At 31.1% G+C, this 19168-nt stretch overlaps 1 protein-coding gene across 21 annotated transcripts in view; it reads left to right on the top strand.

Moving 5' to 3' along the window:
• LOC145277872 (uncharacterized) overlaps window positions 1-19168 on the top strand; it is a 623323-nt gene that overhangs the window by 534631 nt on the left and 69524 nt on the right. For all 21 annotated transcript variants that reach the window (XM_080129852.1, XM_080129859.1, XM_080129853.1 and 18 more), the window contains 4 exons: window positions 5222-5314; window positions 11883-12005; window positions 13688-13765; window positions 15018-15111. In XM_080129852.1, the coding sequence (XP_079985978.1) occupies window positions 5222-5314; window positions 11883-12005; window positions 13688-13765; window positions 15018-15111 (388 nt within the window). The remainder of the gene's footprint in view (window positions 1-5221; window positions 5315-11882; window positions 12006-13687; window positions 13766-15017; window positions 15112-19168) is intronic.

Genomic DNA, 19168 nt, shown 5'->3' with positions numbered 1-19168 from the left:
TTTGGAGGTATCAAAACCAAAGCAAAATATGATGAAAGTAAAACTAAAATAGATAAACCCCATAATTTATTATACCATACCTGTTCACACTGAAACACTTATCACAATATTCTGTGGATCTATATTAAAAAACCTTGTTAAACCTTGTGACATATTTCCATTCTGTGGAGGTCAGGCGCGAATGAACACCCCCATAATTTTATTATACCATATTTCTTCAAACTGAAACATAATTATCGAAGTATACTTACGCAGATAGATATGAAAAGTCTTTATTAAAGTTTGTGCCTATTTCCATTCTATGGAGGCCAGGCGCGAACGCAGACCCCACAATTTTATTACATCCTCCCTATTTAAGTTAAAACATACTTATCAAAGTATTCTTATGTACATCTATATCAAAAACACTTATAAACGTTTTTTTTTTTTTTTTTAAATTTTTTAATTTATTTCCATACTTTGTGGACCAGGCGCGTACGCAGACCCCACAACTTTAATGAACCACTGTTCTGCCAGATCAAACATACCCATTCCTGTGTCTCGATACATTTTCCATCATTATATGTAATCAGTTTTTTAAAATAGTCAACCATATAGGAGCCTATTCGTGACCAGACACACACACAGCTTATATATATATATATATAAAGACACCTCCTCCCTCACAAAGAATATATGTCTTTCTTTCTCTCATGTTCTTACAAAGCTCATCTTATGGCTTGCTGTTCTGTCTATTCATATCTAAGAATCCTTTTCGCATCATTTTGAAGGAGAATATGGGTCTAGAGATGGGTGGTTACCAAAAATAGAAAGTCTTAACTGCAGATATTTTTATATTCTCTCTCAACTGATCCATTACATTTATTTTACATCTTCTCTGGAAAATGTTCATTTCATCTAACATGTAAAGTTATCTTGTCACATTTTATAGTCAGACCCAAATAGCACTTAAGCTGACAAATCAAACTATTCTTCTGACTAGTCAATTCTAATTTATTGTTGTAACATGTTATTTGTAATACTTAACTACATTTTATTTTTTAAATTACTTAGTCCCGCTCAGACAACTGCTAATATGAAACATTAAATAATTATCTAAGTTCTTTTGTTTTTTTGTTTTTTAAAAAACACAAAGACACTGGAATAATTCATTTTTGATCGAAGTATGTAATAGGAGTTATCTATTTTGAAATTTGTAAATGTCCAAACAAATAAAATTCAAATGACTGTTTCATTCCAAACAATGCTATGTAGGTACAGATAGTTTCTAATAAGGAGATAGAATATCTTTTGGGGACTTGTAATTCATAAGCTTTTCAGTTCAGTTTTGTTATAAGCTTATAACTTTTAATTGTGACAAGTTATTAATTTTTTACTGAGGTTAATTTACAGATATATTCTGTTAAAACACTGATTCTCATCAGTGAAATCACCAAAGTTAAGCAATCGTGATCCATATTAGTACTTAGATGGGTTACTATTTGAGAATAACATGTACCATAAACTAAGAAGTAGCTGTGAAGTCACTTACTCTAATATCTTTGTGAAAGAATTCATCTCTCTATAGATGAAATAGTAAACTATACTTTCAAGTCTTGGTAGAGCAACTAGTATGAAAAAAAAACAAAATAAAACATAGTTCCAGTCCTTTATTTATTTCAACATTGATTTGATTTGTTTTAGGTTTCTGTTAACTACTGGACTTAAACAATGGTGTTGATTCAGTGAAAAGTGTGCTTGGAGATTGTGCAACCTTTGCTTCATTATAAACTCCTTATAATACACTCTTTATGCAAATATCTATTGACTAAGAAGATGGCCAACAATATTAGGAAAATTTTATTTCTAAAGATTTAACGGTGTGTGTAATGAACATTATGATTAGCAAATACGGTTTCTACAGGAAATATTCCAAGTGCTCAACATGAGAAATAATGTTTTCAATAAACTATTGGGATTCTCAAATCTTTAATTCGTTTATTTACTAGTCAAAATAATTTCTATTAAATAAAAGTCAAGATTACTATTACATATAAATTCAGTTGAAGTACCATACTTTAATTAATTTTTAAACTGAGAGGTGATTATATTAATGCATACATTTGTGCCTTTTCCCGCGAAGTAGATAAATAAATGTTTAAAAAGTACATCCAGATAGAGAATAAAATTACTGCCTGTTTTCAATTTCAATTAAATTAACAAGATTTCACAAATAAGCATTGGATATGTCAGTCATGACAAAAAATGTTTTGCCATCTCAAACCTTGTGCTGCTAAGTAAAACTTCTTTTTTTTTTTTTACATAGGCATCACCACTTATCAAGACCCAGAGACCACTTGAGGATAAGGGTTAAGAGTGTACAGTAGTCAATTGGGCAATATAGTAATCGTTAGTAATGGAAATTCGATAAATTTAACTTTGGAATGGCTCATCAAGAACTTGTTTATGTTGGACTTGAAGATTTTAGTTAGCTAGAAAGCAGGAAAACGGAAGACAGTTCCACAGGTGTGCACTTCTAAGAAAGTAGCTTTGTTTATGGAATCTACGTATAGGTACGCACAGATAAAGAGTGGGGGGAATTATTGATATTGTTTTCAGCTTGATGAGGGTTTCTTGTGAAAGTTTGATAGGGGGGGGACCATAGATTGAAGCTCAGTCGAGCAGTTGCCATGAAAATAATGATAAAGCAGAGACAAACCCGCAACATCTCTTCTGTGAGATAGAGGCTGCAGGGAAGAGAAAAGGACATCTCCTATGAGGTTTTTATGGAATCCAAGCAAAACCCTTGTTGCCATGGGGATTGACTATAGAGACAATCGTTTTGTAGGTTGACCCATCATTTATGTCATTTATTTACATTTTATTATGGTGCTACTGCTACTATTAATACCCCTCCTATTCCCTTTTTGTCTTAGTTGTCCTTCTTCCAATCATCTAATAAATGTATTGTGCAAGTAAGAGTTTTAGCGTTATATGGATTTCAAAGAAAAAATATTGATAATATACTAGCAATCGGTGGGGGAATAAATAAATGCACACTTCAAACGTACATTAAGAAAACCTATGTTCATTCCACAAAAGTATTTTTATATAGATGTCTTTGACATGCAAAACTAAACGCTTGATTATTACCTCAATTTGCTAACATTAAAAAAAATAAATGCGCTACTGCTGCTTCTGCTGCTACTACTACTACTCCTAATACTACTACTACACAAATTTTAATTGAATACACAAAGGTTCTACATAGAAATAATGAAAAATATATACAGATATTAGTATCTATATGCATAAAAACTAAATAGCCTAACATTTATAGGATTGGTTTTTGTGGGCCTCTTAAAATTCTTTTAATACATTTAAGTAGTGAACCACACAAATATTATCTAATTATCATGGAAACATTTTATTCAATATTAAATAAAAACATTAATAAAATCTCTTTGATAATTGAGCTAAAGTTTGTGTATCCATTCATACATATTGTGACGTGATCAAGCCATAAAATCTTGACTTCTAATAGGTATCAGAAACTAGCCAGCAAAGTGTACGGAAATAGGTAACTATAATGAAATTCCTTTTTAATATTATAATTAATTTTTAGGGTTATTTTGATAAAATTGGGATCAAAGCAAAATTATATGTGTGTATTAATTTTTTCCCCCAGGTTATTTCAAGTTAGTATACTATTTTCACTGACAATGGTTTTTATTATGATTACTTTTCAACTTAATGCACGTGATATTGTATGTCATTATGCCTATAAACACAGTCTAATGTTATAGAACAAGGGCCACTTATCACAAGAGAAAAAAAAAATCAAAAGTTGAAAATTTTAATGAAAGGTTTGCGCTATGATCAAACTGTTTTTATTTGGTTTATATGCTACAATTTTTTTATTTTTATTGATTTACTATCCAAATAAAAATTAGCTTGATTTCTGTGTTATGAATGCTATCTATATAATATTCTGCTTGTTCCTTAGTCTGTACATTATGCTTTGAAAAAGGCCAAATACAGTTTTTTGAAGGCCAAACCATTAATTAAAAAATGGTGAAATTTCGCATTTAAAAGGTCAATCTGGTAACCCTGGACCAGAATATGAGCAACCAAAATAAATTTTCTATCATTGTTTGTTTTTCAATGATCTGTGTCCACATTAAAAGCTTTCATAAAATTTTCATTTGGGATACCTACTTCTAAATTGAATGTGAAAGTATTTATTTTAAATAAATTCGATTGTTGTATTTTTATTCTTAAAAAATCTGTTTCATTTAACTAAGTTTTTAACAGTAAAGTTAACATGTGCATCTTAATTTATTTTATTCATTCAATTTAAGCGTTTAATTGCATTAAAATATGAATTAATTCAAAATGGTACACTTGAAGAAAGTAGAGTTATACTAGCCACAATGTAAACACTAAAGATGAGAATACTATTAAACGTCCAGTTAATATAAATAATGCAAATTATTGCCTGGGAATGAAAGATCCTTATATATTCTTGTTACCTACCCTAAATATCATAATTGCTATTATTGCATATGGATATTCACCACAATCAAAGACTTCACAATATTTTTGTAAAAGCTAATACAGAATTAATACCGCATTGAATTCCTGATGAAATTTGATTAAAAAATTGTTAGGTTTTGGTATAAAGTTTTGTTTTTTAAATGCATCTCACGAACAGATACGAATGTAGTATAGATTGCTTTTCTTACTATTCCATATCACATACCAATCTTTGCCACATTTTGCATTGATGACAAGCTGTGTCCCAACTGCTGTTTTTCACGAACACCTCAATCTTGTGTCTCTGCCGACCTGTTGCGACATCTTCGATGGTTTAAACATGTGACTCATCACTTGGAGGAAGAGTTAATTTACAATATGATCCTTTCTAGCTCTCTTGTTTGGTGGCGCAAGCATGTCGATGGACAGCTGTAGAACCTGGACAACAACTATCAAGGAGTACTTGGCTGAACTCTACAGGTGACACTTTTCAACAGTGGAATTATGATTCAATAGCCATCTCCTGCGACCTTGTTCAGGACTGCTCTGTAATGGCCGCTATGATTCGAGATGTAGTACAGGCCAGGATGAAAGTTATTCTACACATGCATTTCTCATGAATAATTCATGCTAATTGTTTTCTAATTATTACTTTTAATCTGTTCTTCCTTTTATGAATTATTTTTTTGTTACTCTCATTTTCTAGGAATTACAAGAATTGCTCCAAAAATATTTGGAACGATTCTCATCCATAGCAGGCAGTATGATTTACTGCGGGTCCATTCTCAATTGGCTTGAGGTAAGTACAGGCTGTAATTCCATGTGAACATAAGCATTCTCAACTAATAAGGTAAGTAAGGAAATTGTACAGTCTAGACATAAATGTTAAGAATTAAACTTTTATTTCATATTTGAGTACACTTAAAAAGCATCTTATTTTTTAGCAAAACATGTTTGCATCCATGTTAATGTGATCTGTTACTAATTTTGTATATGCCATGTTAAAAGAGATGTTAATGATACTCAGTATGCAAACATCTTTAGTCTAAAGCCATCATTGACAAACTGTAGCTTAGTGGGACTTCTGAATGGTATACTTAAATTAATAAATAAAATAACTGAAATCCAATCATATTTGGTACAAATGAAAAAATCTGACTTGTCCACCAAGTTTTAGTTATGGATGTTGAACAGCTTTTGTTTACTGACTGATGATATGCTTCAAATGTGCATATGTGTTGTAAGCACACCTGGATGCAACATGCAAAATTGTCAATAACTCTGAAACTTGAAAATTGTCAATAACTCTGAAACTTGAAAATTGTCAATAACTCTCTTGCTCCATTACCTGTTGAAATCAATGTCCATCCCTAATAACACATTTTCGTCTGTCCACACCTGCTCAAAATTTGTTTTACAATAAACTAAGTAGTGCTCAGTATTGATCATGGCTGATCGTTCATTCTAATCCAGTAATAATGTTTTGATATTGCAACTCATGAAGTACATTTGATAGAATGCAGTAACATTTGATTGCAACTCCTTACACTTCAAATGAATTTGTTGGAATGATTGGGAGGAAATACTTTGTCTCATGAGTTGGTGTGATCTTTAATGAGCCTAACATATTTAAAGCATACCATTGAACAACAATAAAATAAACATTGTTGGGTATTCATGCTAAAATTTGGTGTACAAGTCAGCCATAGACTGTAGTTTATTTGTATCAAATATTGTTGGATTACAGAGAGAAATGTAAATTCTAACAATTTCATGGGTAGCATTTGGAGAAAGAAAGGGGAGCACCATATATTTTTTATATATATAATCAAATGAATATATTAGCAATCAATCATAAAACTTTTATGTACATTTTTATTATGTATTTCTTTTTATGTTACCTTTCAATTTAAACGTGACAAATGAAATTATTTCATGGTCAGTTTTAAATATGCACCAATAATTTCAATAGAATAGTTCAAATAAAATTTTGATTTAGGTATTATGAAAATATTCAATTTTATTTTTGATACAGAAATCATAATTCTTATTTGATTGATTTTCTTTATTTTTTTGTATTCTGCCATTTATAATAACAGCAGCACATTAAGATCAGTAACAAACTTTTATCTGTGTATAGCTGATGTACCTTCAACAATAAATGGTTTTATTTTTAAGAATTTGTTTATACTCTCAGCCTGATGAGGAACCACATCTCGTGGGGATTGTGTATAGGGAAATGGTTTCCCTTGCTTGGTATAAACTCTTATTATATAAGCCCTTATTGAGTCATGTGACTTATTATATAAGCCCTTATTGAGTCATGTGACTTATATAAGCCCTTATTGAGTCATGTGACTTATAAAAGTTCTTATTGAGTCATGTGAATAGCTATGTTCTCTAAATGTTTTTCCCTCATTAGGTAGCTTGAACATCTTCATATGAGAATGAGCTGATTGGCCAAATAATACAAACAAAAATAGCATTTATTCATCAAAGGTTGACTGCATTCAAGAATATCTGCATTATATTATATTCTTCCTCTGTGCTATTACCCTTTAATGGGGCTATGGCTGTTGTTTGCTTTGTGGGACCTTTCTCTTGGACAAGCAACTGGAACATGGAAGAAGAGAAAAACAATTCAATCTCTGTTTATATTTTACTAGATATGCCTACTCAGTGATTTTAATTTTTATTTGCTTGCACATTTTTAAACTTATACAGAAAAAGAAATAAAATTTTAGTTATGAGGAAAATAGCCCCTATTATATTCGGTTTAAAATGAGTTATAACTTTGCAGATTTTTTTTATTTTTAGATTATTTAAAAATGTTTAATATTCCACTCACCTAGGCTGGTAGCACATCTAAATGAGAAAACACTAGAAATGAAAACCTAATACTAGCCTGTAGAAAAAGCTGGAGTAAATTTAAAAATAAAGAATGGAGAAAATAACGAACCCATGTTGAAAATTATAACATGGATACCGAAGTCCTGCAACTGTCCACTAAAACAATAAATCCAATGTGCAATGAAGTTGATTAACTAGATGCTATATAATCTAAAAATAAAGCAAAGAGGCTGCATCAGCCTAGGATGGTAGTTTATCTAAAACTTAACACTAGCAATCCAAAATGCTAGTACATCCAGTTAATCTATATATATAAAAGTGAAAATGTGTGTGTGTATGTTCGCTTTTTGTGTATGTCCAAGAAAGGCTTTTTCCGAGAAGCGCTCGGTCAGCTCACAACTTCTTAAAACTTTTTATATCACATATAAATCATATCTCCGAGTTAACAATGGAGCTCGCCTGTCTATTTAATTTGCTCGTCTTCGGGAAGATAAATATTCGACAGTTTTCGCTCGCCGCATGTGGATTAAGCTTTTTCGTATAATAAAAGCGACACTAATTCTGGCGGTATTTTTCGGCTATCGCCGGAAATGTCCGAAAGCAATCAGTTTGATCAATGTGGAAATATTTTCCTTATATCAGACAATTGCTATTCAATTTGGACTAGGGGAGCTAATCCCCCCCCCCACATCTTTGGGGGGGGGGCGTTCTCGCAGAAAATGAAATACCCCACAGTCAAAGTCGACCTCATTAAGTCATTAAAACGTGCACCTGCCAAATCTAAGTAATTAAATAAATTGAAACGTGTTTCCGTTAGTATCGCGCGGTGGCCCAATGGTTAACGTCGCACATTTTTTTTTTCACACTTTAATTTCCAACTTCGCCTCAAGGGTTCGGGTTCGATCCTCATACTCACATACCAAAACTTTTTTAAAGGTTTAACCCCCCCCCCCCCCCCCGGAATTTTTATTTACCTCCAAACACCTGGGCAACGCCGGGTACCCCCCGTTAGTCTTCTCTATATATAAAAGGCAAAATGTGTGTGACCATTTTTGGTCCTCATTTCCCCTTCACTCCTTACATTAAAAATCGGCCTTGTGCCTAATTTGCTCGGTGGGGGAGTAAATAAATACACACTGTTCTCGGCATCACACCGGGAACGTCCACAAGCAATCAGCTTTGATCAATGTGGGGCTAAACTCCTTATATAAAAAACTTGCTAATCCCCTTTCATTTTGCGGAGCCGGTTTCCCCCACCCTCCACCCCCACCATCATTTTGGGTAAAGGAAAACTGCCCCACATTGAAACAAAGTAAACAAGCCCCAAAAAGCTGTCCCGCATTAAATAAAATACTGCAACGTCATCTCGTAACGCTCCTGCGATGACCCAATTTAGCGACTATCTGTCAATCAAACATCTTTCACTCTCTTTAAAAGCCTTATTTTAACACTCTAGCCGGTTAAGTGATTGGCGTTTGTTTCACCTCCACGTCAAAGCTTCCGAGTTCAATCCCGCCTCCCAACCAAAACTTTCTTTTAGATCTTTAAACACCCGGGCAACGGTTTTTTTTTTTTTTTTTTTACGTCACTTATTCTTTAGTCGTCCGCCCCCCTCCCCCCATACATACAGCGTTTTTTTTTTTTAACGATTTTTTTAACATCGTTTCAGGATTATTAGTTACCCTCCCCTCTATACACACACCTACAAACACCCGGGCAACGCCGGGTACCCCCCCCCCGCTAGTCTCTATATATATATATATATATATATATATATATATATATACATATATATATATATATATAAAAGGCAAAATGTGTGTGACCATTTCGTGTATCTCGCAAAGGCTTCTTTCGCACACGCTCCCGAGGGAGGAGGGTACGATCGCTTAGAACTATTTATATACCAGCTAGATAATAATATCTAGGATTTGGGAACGCGGTTCACCTCTAGATTTATCTATGTTGACTTTTATGAGATTCGCGCTATTTCACTATGTCGCCTGTTTGTCCTGCTTTTTAGTATAAATAAAGTGAAACTAAATTTAAACCGTGCGTTCTCGGCATCGCGCCGGGAAACGTCCAGAAGTAATCAGCTTTGATCAATGTATGGACAAACTCCTTATATCAGACAATTGCTATTCAATGTGGACAATGGGGAGCTGGTTTCCCCCTCCCCAACATCTGTTGGGGAAAAAACCAGTCAAAGTTGGGTAAAAAAAACCCAAACGCTGCCTCGCAGCAAAAGTTAACTGCGTGACTTTATTTGACCGCATTAATTAGGTCAAATAGAAGCAGCAGAGTTAACTTTTATTGCAGTCACCTGTTTTTAATACTTAAATCAATAAATTCAAACGTGTTTCCGTTGTATGTTGCGGTGGCCCAGTGGTTAACGTCGCACTTTTTTTTTTTTCACACTTTAATTTCCAACTTTGCCTCAAGGGTTTGGGTTCGATCCTCATACCATACTCACCTACCAAAACATTTTTTTATTATTTTAAACCCCCCCCCACACCTCAAAACACCGGGGCATCGCCGGGTACCCCCCCGCTAGTCTACAATAAATCAACACAATATGGCATTCCAAACTCCAATACAAAGTTAAACAATATTGCTGTTACAAAAATAATAAATGATATTTGCACTATTTTAAAATCTAGCTCTTTTTTATCCAAGGGAGATAACTCTGTTCAATTGATGTTACTGCTGCAAAATCTGATGGCAATATCTATAAAAGAGTTGAGCAATGTTTTTGCAAACTACTTTTGTGTTATTTCATTTGTGCACCACAATACTCATTAGGAACATTTCATTGTTAATCAGCTGCTATTTTACCTGGGGAGGGGTTGTTCATACCTTTTTCTAATATCATTAGTGTAAATTAATACAATAGATCCAACTGGATTTCAATTTGGTTTTGTTGATCACTGGCGTCCATTATACCACTTGTATCTTCTCTCCATGTCATGTTGAAACTTCAGTTTTCATTTAATCAATAAGTTAAGTGATATCAAACTTGTTCAATATTTAAATGGTAACTACTTGAAAATTCATTCACTCTTTGAAGATTGTTTTATTAATCATGTGGATATTTGTACGCTGCTGCTAGCCATCATCCTCACCAAGTATACCTGGTGAGAGAACTGGTTTAATTGCCAATGACTCAATAAATTACAATGACCAACGATATATATAATGAATTTGGCTTATTATTGTATAAAGTTCTATATAAAAAAAAACAAAAAAACTTGAGTTCTGTGTGTATGTTCAGGGTCTGTTGCATTGATACAGCTTGGTTTAAATTCTGAAACATTGATTTTCAATTAAACAATTAACAATATGTTGTCTGCTTTTTGACAGACACCTGTACTGGCTAAATGAAATGGTAATTTATCTATGGGGCTGGGAACATGAAATATTCGCACACAAAAAAAAAATGAGATTTGTATTAGATTAAAACCTATGCCTACAAAGGACCACTTGTAGCTGGCATTGGTTTTTCCATATGAACAACTGTGAACAAAGATTGAATATTTAGAGAATTCAAATCTCTTACTTTGTAGACCACATGTGTTTGTTGACATTATTAAATCATGCTTCCTCAATATCCATCAATGGTGGTGATACAGTGAACGTAAAAAAATGCTCAAAATCAGTTTGTAACATAATAAAGAGAAAATGAATGGAGTTCATATTCATGCTCATATTCATCCTCTGCTACACCAAAAAATTACAGTTGGAAAATTTTCAAGTTGACTAAATAAAAAATAATTTACTGTTAAAAACAATTATGCTTTGATTTTAATAAAATTGGAAAAAATTTTTAATTTTATTCATATTTACTATTTGAACTGTGCTCATTATTTTACTGGCTGACCAGAATAAACAATATATTTTACCTTAGTCATTTCTGAGACCATAAATATAGGTAAATGAGAAGTTTGAAAAGGTAAATATAATATGCAACAAAATTGTGTCTAGACGATAAAAATGGTTTTGTTTTGTTTTTTATATTTAATGAGGAACTATTTAAACTTGAAATCATTTTAGTACAACAAATGTAATCTGAAGAAACAACACATTTGAAATGTGTTAATATGCTAGAAGAAGCTTGATTTTTACATAATGGAATCTTAGATGCCGCTATGTTGTCTTTTTTGTAGCGTTCGATGAAAAAAATATTAAAACGTCTTTTTTTTTTTTTATTGCATACAATCAAATTGATTTTAATTTCAAAACGTTCTTAATCTTTAAAAATGTTATATTTTATTAATATATACACCAATTTTATTCAAATTTTTTAAGAAACTGTTTAACACTTTGAAGATCATTTACCTACATATATAAGCATGATAGTGATTATTAAATCACAGTCATGGTTATATATGTAGGTAAATTATCTTCAAAGTGTTAAAGAGTTTCTTAAAAAATTTGAATATATAACCATGACTGTGATTTAATAATCACTATCATAGTTATATATGTCAAATTTTACTATTTAAGTATTTTATTTTTAGATGGACAATCGTGGAAATCGTCTGCTGGCTGTGGATGATTCCGGCATTAACACTCCTGCCATTGCTGCTGCTCATGCAATCAGACGCTACAATGCTCAAGCTGCTGATGAGATCTCTTTGGAGGTAATCAATAAATCTAGCTTACTTTATTTATAAAGGGAAACTAAAAGAAAACAAAAGTCGTTCTTAAAGATGAAGTACAAAAACATTTTTTGTTATTGTAATGTAGCACTGCATTAAAATAATTCTTTCATCTGAGAATATTTTGATGGTAACTCATCACATAGCTAGCTAGAGTCTTCTATTATGAATATGTATTGTTTGCTGAGTAGATAGTGATGTCTTTCTGCTTTTATTTCTCTCTTGTTGCTGTTATCTGCTTTTATATTAGTGGCCTGGTAAGGCCAAAGGGGCGACAACCGAAGCAACAAAACTGTATATATAGTGTCCTGCAGGACACTATATATACAAATATAGGCAAATTTGGGCATATTTTATTGGTTTTAAAATATAGATTCTTTTTACCAATTGTCACCTTTTAACTATAGATTAGTATCTTAAAAAAGCCTGCAAATTTTCATGTAGTTTCATCCCATAGAACCAAAGATATGAGCATTTCAATGTTCAATTTGGCTACCAGTATAGATATATCCATATATATCACCTTTTTTTGGCTATTTTATAAGTTCCAAATCTCAGCGACTATTGGTCAGAATTTGACACATAAAGGCTCGCTGGAAAGGTAATGACTTGAATTGTGTGGTGGGCTATGTGCCATTTTCCCTTAAGGTCGCATATTAAGGACATCATCCGTCATCCAGAGCTTATTTTTGGCACTTTTTTACAGCCATAAAATGTTTCAGTCATAGTCATTTGTTTTCCTAGTTTTGCATATGAATTGCAAAATATCTGATACTTCTCCAAAACCTCTAGCCTTGATAGAGGGGAGACTAAAACTTGCTGCTATAGTTTCAAATGATCTGAAATAACAGCAAGGGTAGACTTGATTCCAAATATTTCTCATGTTATATCTCCCCTCTTTAGTTTTCATAAAGTAAATAAAGTAAATTTCACAGCATATAAGGATTATTTGATACTGGGGATATCCATAATCATACCCTATTTCCAAAAGAGAGGAGATGTAACATGAGAAATATTTGTAATCAAGTCTACCCTTGCTGTTATTTCAGATCATTTGAAACTATAGCAGCAAGTTTTAGTCTCCCCTCCATAAAGGCCAAAGGTTTTGGGGATGCAGATATATATATATAAGCAATTGTAAAAGTTATAAGAAATAACAGCACACTTTTGGGAATTACATATATAATACCTCACAGAGAGGGAGCGGCTATCCTAAAGCACAATCATGAGAGTTAAAAAAAAAAAGGAAGATTTTCTCAGCTTATTCATTACACATCTTTAATGACTTCTTAATTGACAGAATATCCTGACATGTAGTTTCTACTTCTAAATTTTTTACTTTTCATGGAATTTTCCATTACTCTAAACTCATTCGAAAAATATCGTTTTTCATATTATTTTCACATACCTACATTTATCTTGCTACAATAATAGCAAGGTAATATCTATAACAGATTTAGCATACATACAATTAAAGCTTCATGACTGGGCAAGCATGATTACCAAAATATATCAATGTGAATTCAATATTTATTTATCAAAGTTAAGTTTGCACAGATAAACTGTATGACATCCAGATGAAGAAAGTGTTTTGGGAGACAGAATATTGGTATTTGATGGTCTTGTCTTCTTATTGTGTTAACATTTTATCTTTTTGTTTCTAGGTCGGTGATATAGTATCTGTGATAGACAAGCCACCACCCGAGGATACCATTTGGTGGAGGGGTAAACGTGGCTTTGAGGTAAGCCCAAAACCTTTCCTTTTATTTTTTTAATTGCTTAAAACTCTGTCATTAGACTATCATTTCTAAATGCAAAGAGGATGACTATGAACTTGCATTAGTTAAAACAGTAAAAAAAAGCTGAAAATATCTTAACGTTTTTTTTTTCTTCTTACTAGAGTAATGTACATGTAACATGTATCTCGTATATAAAGTAAAGTTGGTCTTTTTTTTTTTTTTTGTCATCAATAGCTTTCATCCTACAATATCAATATTTGATTCTGGTTTATCAATTCTTTTGGTTGATTGTTGCAGCAATAAAATATAATTCAATTTAATTCTTTCCAAAAAATACTTCAGTCAGGTCAGCATTATTTTCATACAGCATCCATCTTAAAAAATGAAGTGCAACTCTGTACTCGTCGTCAATACAGTTATTTACCTTTGTTTGAAAACAAAAATATTTCTGAAAGAAAATAAATGTAAAAAAACTACTGGCAATACCAGGTAGATATAGCTAGTTTAGAATAAGGTTTAACACCTATTTCAATGTGATGACTTTACATTGAATCTTTTTGTTTAAAAAAATATATCTTTTTACTCCTCACAGATAATTTTTTTTTCCAAATACTTCTGTTCCATGTAGATATCTGCTCTTTTGATTATTTTCCAGTAATTGTTTTCCCAGGTAAGGAATATGTGATATTAAGATAGGTTAGAACTTAAATTCTATAGAAAATATCATGAATACTATTTGTCCTCATTTCTTACAGGAGTTTAGATATTGAACAATTTCATGCTTATAGTAGAAGCAATGTAATGGATTGCATTGAAAGTATTAAAACCTTTTAGATGAGATAATTACAAGAATTTGAATATATTAGAAGTTATTAATGTGATAAATGAATAAAAAAAAAAAGAAAAAAGTAAACAATTTTTTTAAATTACTTGTTTAAAAATGTTTTCAAGTATTTAAAAAAAAAATTTACGAGTGTGCATTTTTCGTTTATCATTGACAATAAATATCAATTACCTTAATAATGAATTGCTTTTGACAACGGCATTTCCGATCGTGGGTCTAAAACACTCCAATTTCTATGGACCTTAAATGAAAAGTGTTATTTTAACCTATTTTTAAAACATAACTAACAGCACTAAAATTCTTGCACAACTGGATTAAACTTCAAAGCACCTTTACATGACAGGATATAAAAATATTTACACATTTACATTTTATTATTTTCCTACTTAATGTTGATAATGTTTCTTGAAGGTTGGATTCTTTCCTGGCGAATGTGTTGAGTTGATTGGAGATAAAGTGCCGCAGTCTATGGCTTCAAGGATTCCTCCGCCCTCTCGAAAACCATGTAAGGAAAATCTAAATCCTGCTATTTTTCAACTTTCAGTTAAACGATTTGCATCAATATTTCAGCTTTTTTTCTTGTTTCCATTTTCATCATTAAAATAATCTGCTTTATTTTCAAAACCTGGCTAAATCTTGAGCTTATTTACTTGAGAAATGATATAACACTTTTTTTTTTTTTTTTTTCTTAAAAAGAAACACTTGTTCTTTTAACATGTTTTTATATATAACTTGCTTATATCTTTTCTGGTTCTTTCTCCAACAATGGGCTTCTTTCTCTTTCTTTCTTTTTTTTTTTTTTTTTTTTTTTTTTTTCATCACTGAGATGAGTTGGTCTGCATCATCTCAGTGTATTCTTTCCAGTTTTTGTTTTCCAAATTTTATCCCAAGATTTTAATTCCTGTCATGGCATTCCATTCTAATTCTTGTACCATTTTTACTAGTGAATAAGGTAAAGTTTTATGTTTCACAGCCAATATTGGTGTATCTTTTTTTTAATTTTCCTTACCTAGACTAATTGCCTTACCAAAGTTTAAGTCTTGTCTACCATATTCTTATAACTTTGCTTTAATATCAAATCTCCAGGTTCTATTGTAAGCAAATGAGAATTGTTACCATATAAAAATTCTACCATTTTTTTTATAGTAAATATCATAGTTTTAATGCTACAAGTATATCCATACTAACAATTTGTCAAGTATTGTGACTGTTGGTAAAGGCAATATGATCGTATCTGTAATGACAGATTATAACTAACCACAAATGTTGTCTGTATGAAGATGGAAGTCACCATCCAATATGATGGCTATGTATTAAATTACAAATTTCAAATAAACAATAATGATTAACAAAATAATATTAAATATATTGAATACAACATGACTAAACATACTGAAAAATGGTAATGGATTAAAACATGGATTCAGATTTGAGTATTGTCTATGGCTTCAAGGATTCCTCCGCCCTCTCGAAATCCATGTAAGGAAAATCTAAATCCTGCTATTCAATTCACCATCTTGGAAAGTGTGCTTGGATCACTCTTTAATCCAGGAGTAGAGAAAACTAAAAGAAACTTGAACATAAAGCTTCAAAAGTTATTGCCAATTAATATTTTAAGGTTAGCTTAACAAAAAAGTGAAATATATTTTTAAATACAAAATCATTTTAATAGTTTCTTAAAACTTATTAGTAATTAAAAAAATAAAAGCAGTGAATGTTCCTATTCCATACTTTTTTTTTAAATTGTATCTATAAAATATGTTTGAAAATGGGTGAGTATATATTGAGGATCTTGTTTTAACCAATGTCTCCCATTTTATTGGAATTATTTTGTATTTTTAAAGAAAGTCAATTTTGTTTTCCAGAATTTTTTTTCTTATATAAATGTGTGAGCATATATTTTGTTGATAGACATGTACCAAAATCAAATTCAGATCTTTATCTGTAAACAAAGTTCAGATATGGTGATAAATCTTAAGAAAAATCCTGCTAAGATAGTTCACTTAAATTCAACCTAGGTTTGCAGCATAAGCTTTGTTTTATATAGATAACATTCAGATTTTGATATGATTTTAACAACCGCGTTACAGTTTAAATGAATTGAAAGCATTTTTGATCTGTATTTTTTTTTTTTATGGAACATTTTAGTCACTTTATGAAATAAGTGAAAAATAAAATTAAAAATTATGTAATTAACCTAGTTTCTTTTATTCAAACTCACAAAGTGTCATTTTAATGTATAAAGTTAATTCCTTTTATTTTTGCAAGTAAAAAGTGAAAAAGGGCTTTTTTTTTTTTTTTTTTTTTTTTTTTTCAAGAGAATAATTTTTAAATGATAATTGAATAAGTGAATTTCATTTTATCACTCAAAACAAAATGAAATAGATTTATGTAGATTTTTTTATGTTCAGATTTGTTTTTTTGACAAACATTTGCAATTTAAAAAACATCCAGAGAACTTAAGAAAATAATGTATTTTTCTTTATGTTCTTGGAGTTCAAATTTTTTTTTTTTTTTTTTTGTCATTTCTGTGTTGAGATTGACTAGCCTCCTGGCTTTAGAAACCATCGATGTCTGAACAATGAGGAGTCTATATTGAAGCAAGAGTTGCACAGTCACCAACCACAGTTCTGATATGGCGCTACTTAAGTCAAGCGGCAAAGAGAAACCCAAGATGACTGGCTGGGATAAGTGAAGGGTTGATATTATTTCAGATTTCCTTCTAAACTGAGGGTTTAGAGTCCAATCTACCCTATCATTCACTCATAGCTAAGGGTGGGGTAGGGGAGGTTCATACCTTTCTCAAGGATATTAGAGGTAGTGACTCTAAAGTCAATTCCTATTCCAAACTTACAGCATCTGGTATTCCTAAATCGTCACTCATTTTAGTACTGACTTAGCTTTAGTGGATGAGAATTCATATTTCTATGCACTATAGCCATATGGCATGTAAGGGTTGATTTATAATAACTATTATTATAATAAAATGTAAACTGAAATCATTTCTGACAAATGATTCACTTTTTACACAAAAAGAACTTGCCAAAAATGAAAGACTTTCTGAAATCTGGCATTCAATTATTTTATTTAATAATGTGTTAAAGAACACATTTTCTCATCACCTGTTTTTATTTTGTTTTATCTCCAAACTCATTGTCAATAATGTTTCACTATTCAGATCATTTCATTTTTTTTTTTTTTGTTATCATTTATGTATTTATTTTCTTTTGTTTTCATATTAAAATATTACAATTAAGTTATCAGTCTCATCCATATACTTGTTTTACATTTTTTATCTACATCATCATTTTATTTTTTCATCAGTTTTATTTTTTGTACTTGCATAGTTTTGATGTTCATTTCATATGCAATAGTTCACCAACATGATCATTCAAATTATTAAATATAAGTTTTTAGCATTTCTAGTTAATTGAGAAATGCTTAATATCAAATCTCTTTATTATACAATATTGCTAATGTAATATCAGATAACAAGTTTATTATTTATGGTTACAAGGTGATACCTTAAGAGGCCTTGCAGTCATATAAGCATGTATGCATTACTTGTATATGTTATGCAGTCAACAATTGCTATACAAACTATACACATTCCAATGGCATTACTAATTTCACTCTAAATGACTGAGGAATCACAATATATATAAAACAAAAGCAAAAATTTCACAGTATTTCAGAGTTGAGAGCTTTATAAACAAGAAAGCTTTTGAGAGAAAACCAATATAAAGTGTATTTGCTGCTATGACTGATTGTGAAACTTCAACAAGCAGAGAATTAGAAAAATTAACTTATTAAGAAATTGTTCAAATAATCAAGAAAAAAAAAAAACAAGAAAAAAAGAACCAAATTAATGCAGACTAGAAAGAATCCAGACAGGTTTATAAAACAATACATGCTCAGATTAAATGCTGCATCGAGATACTGCAATATAACAAAAAATGTCTACAAAATTGTTCTTAGAGACTCTTGAATTTGACAGTGAAACAAAGCAATTTTGAATCTCAAGAAGAGACATCAAAAAAAAAAAATAAAAAAAATATGTATGTAGTCTCTAATCACCCATGAAAAGAGAACAACAGTGGGGGGGGGGCACTAATTCTTGAGCATTTAGGAGAAATGAGCAATCAATGGGATTTAACCTCATTAAACATGTACACCTCTAACCTAATATCAACCAGCAATCATGATGCTATTATCCAGTCAACATTTACTCTACACTCTCTCACTTTCTCTCTCTCTCATATATATATATATATATATATATATATAATGCTTCTAATTGATTAGTTTTAATCAACTCATTATTTCTGAAATATCTAAAAAAAAAAAAAAAAAAGTGTTCCTAATCTGATAAAGTGAATTTTGTGCATTTAGTTCTTAGTATTTATGAAAATAATTCAATAACAATTCTAGCTATAAGATGCTTCCTCTTAATAGTGTATAATTACAAGTGTCATGCTAATAATTTTCTCAGTAATTGTTTTATTTTCCACATATTTTCCCCTACTTATAGATCTTAGTTGTATGTCTGCTAGGCCTTTTAT

The sequence above is a fragment of the Euprymna scolopes genome, chromosome 6 (genome assembly GCF_053919585.1).
Source record: "Euprymna scolopes isolate OS-2025 chromosome 6, ASM5391958v1, whole genome shotgun sequence".
Classification (NCBI taxonomy): domain Eukaryota; kingdom Metazoa; phylum Mollusca; class Cephalopoda; order Sepiida; family Sepiolidae; genus Euprymna; species Euprymna scolopes.
The sequence above is the reverse complement of the archived record's forward strand: the minus strand, read 5'-3'. Positions and strand labels throughout refer to the sequence as shown.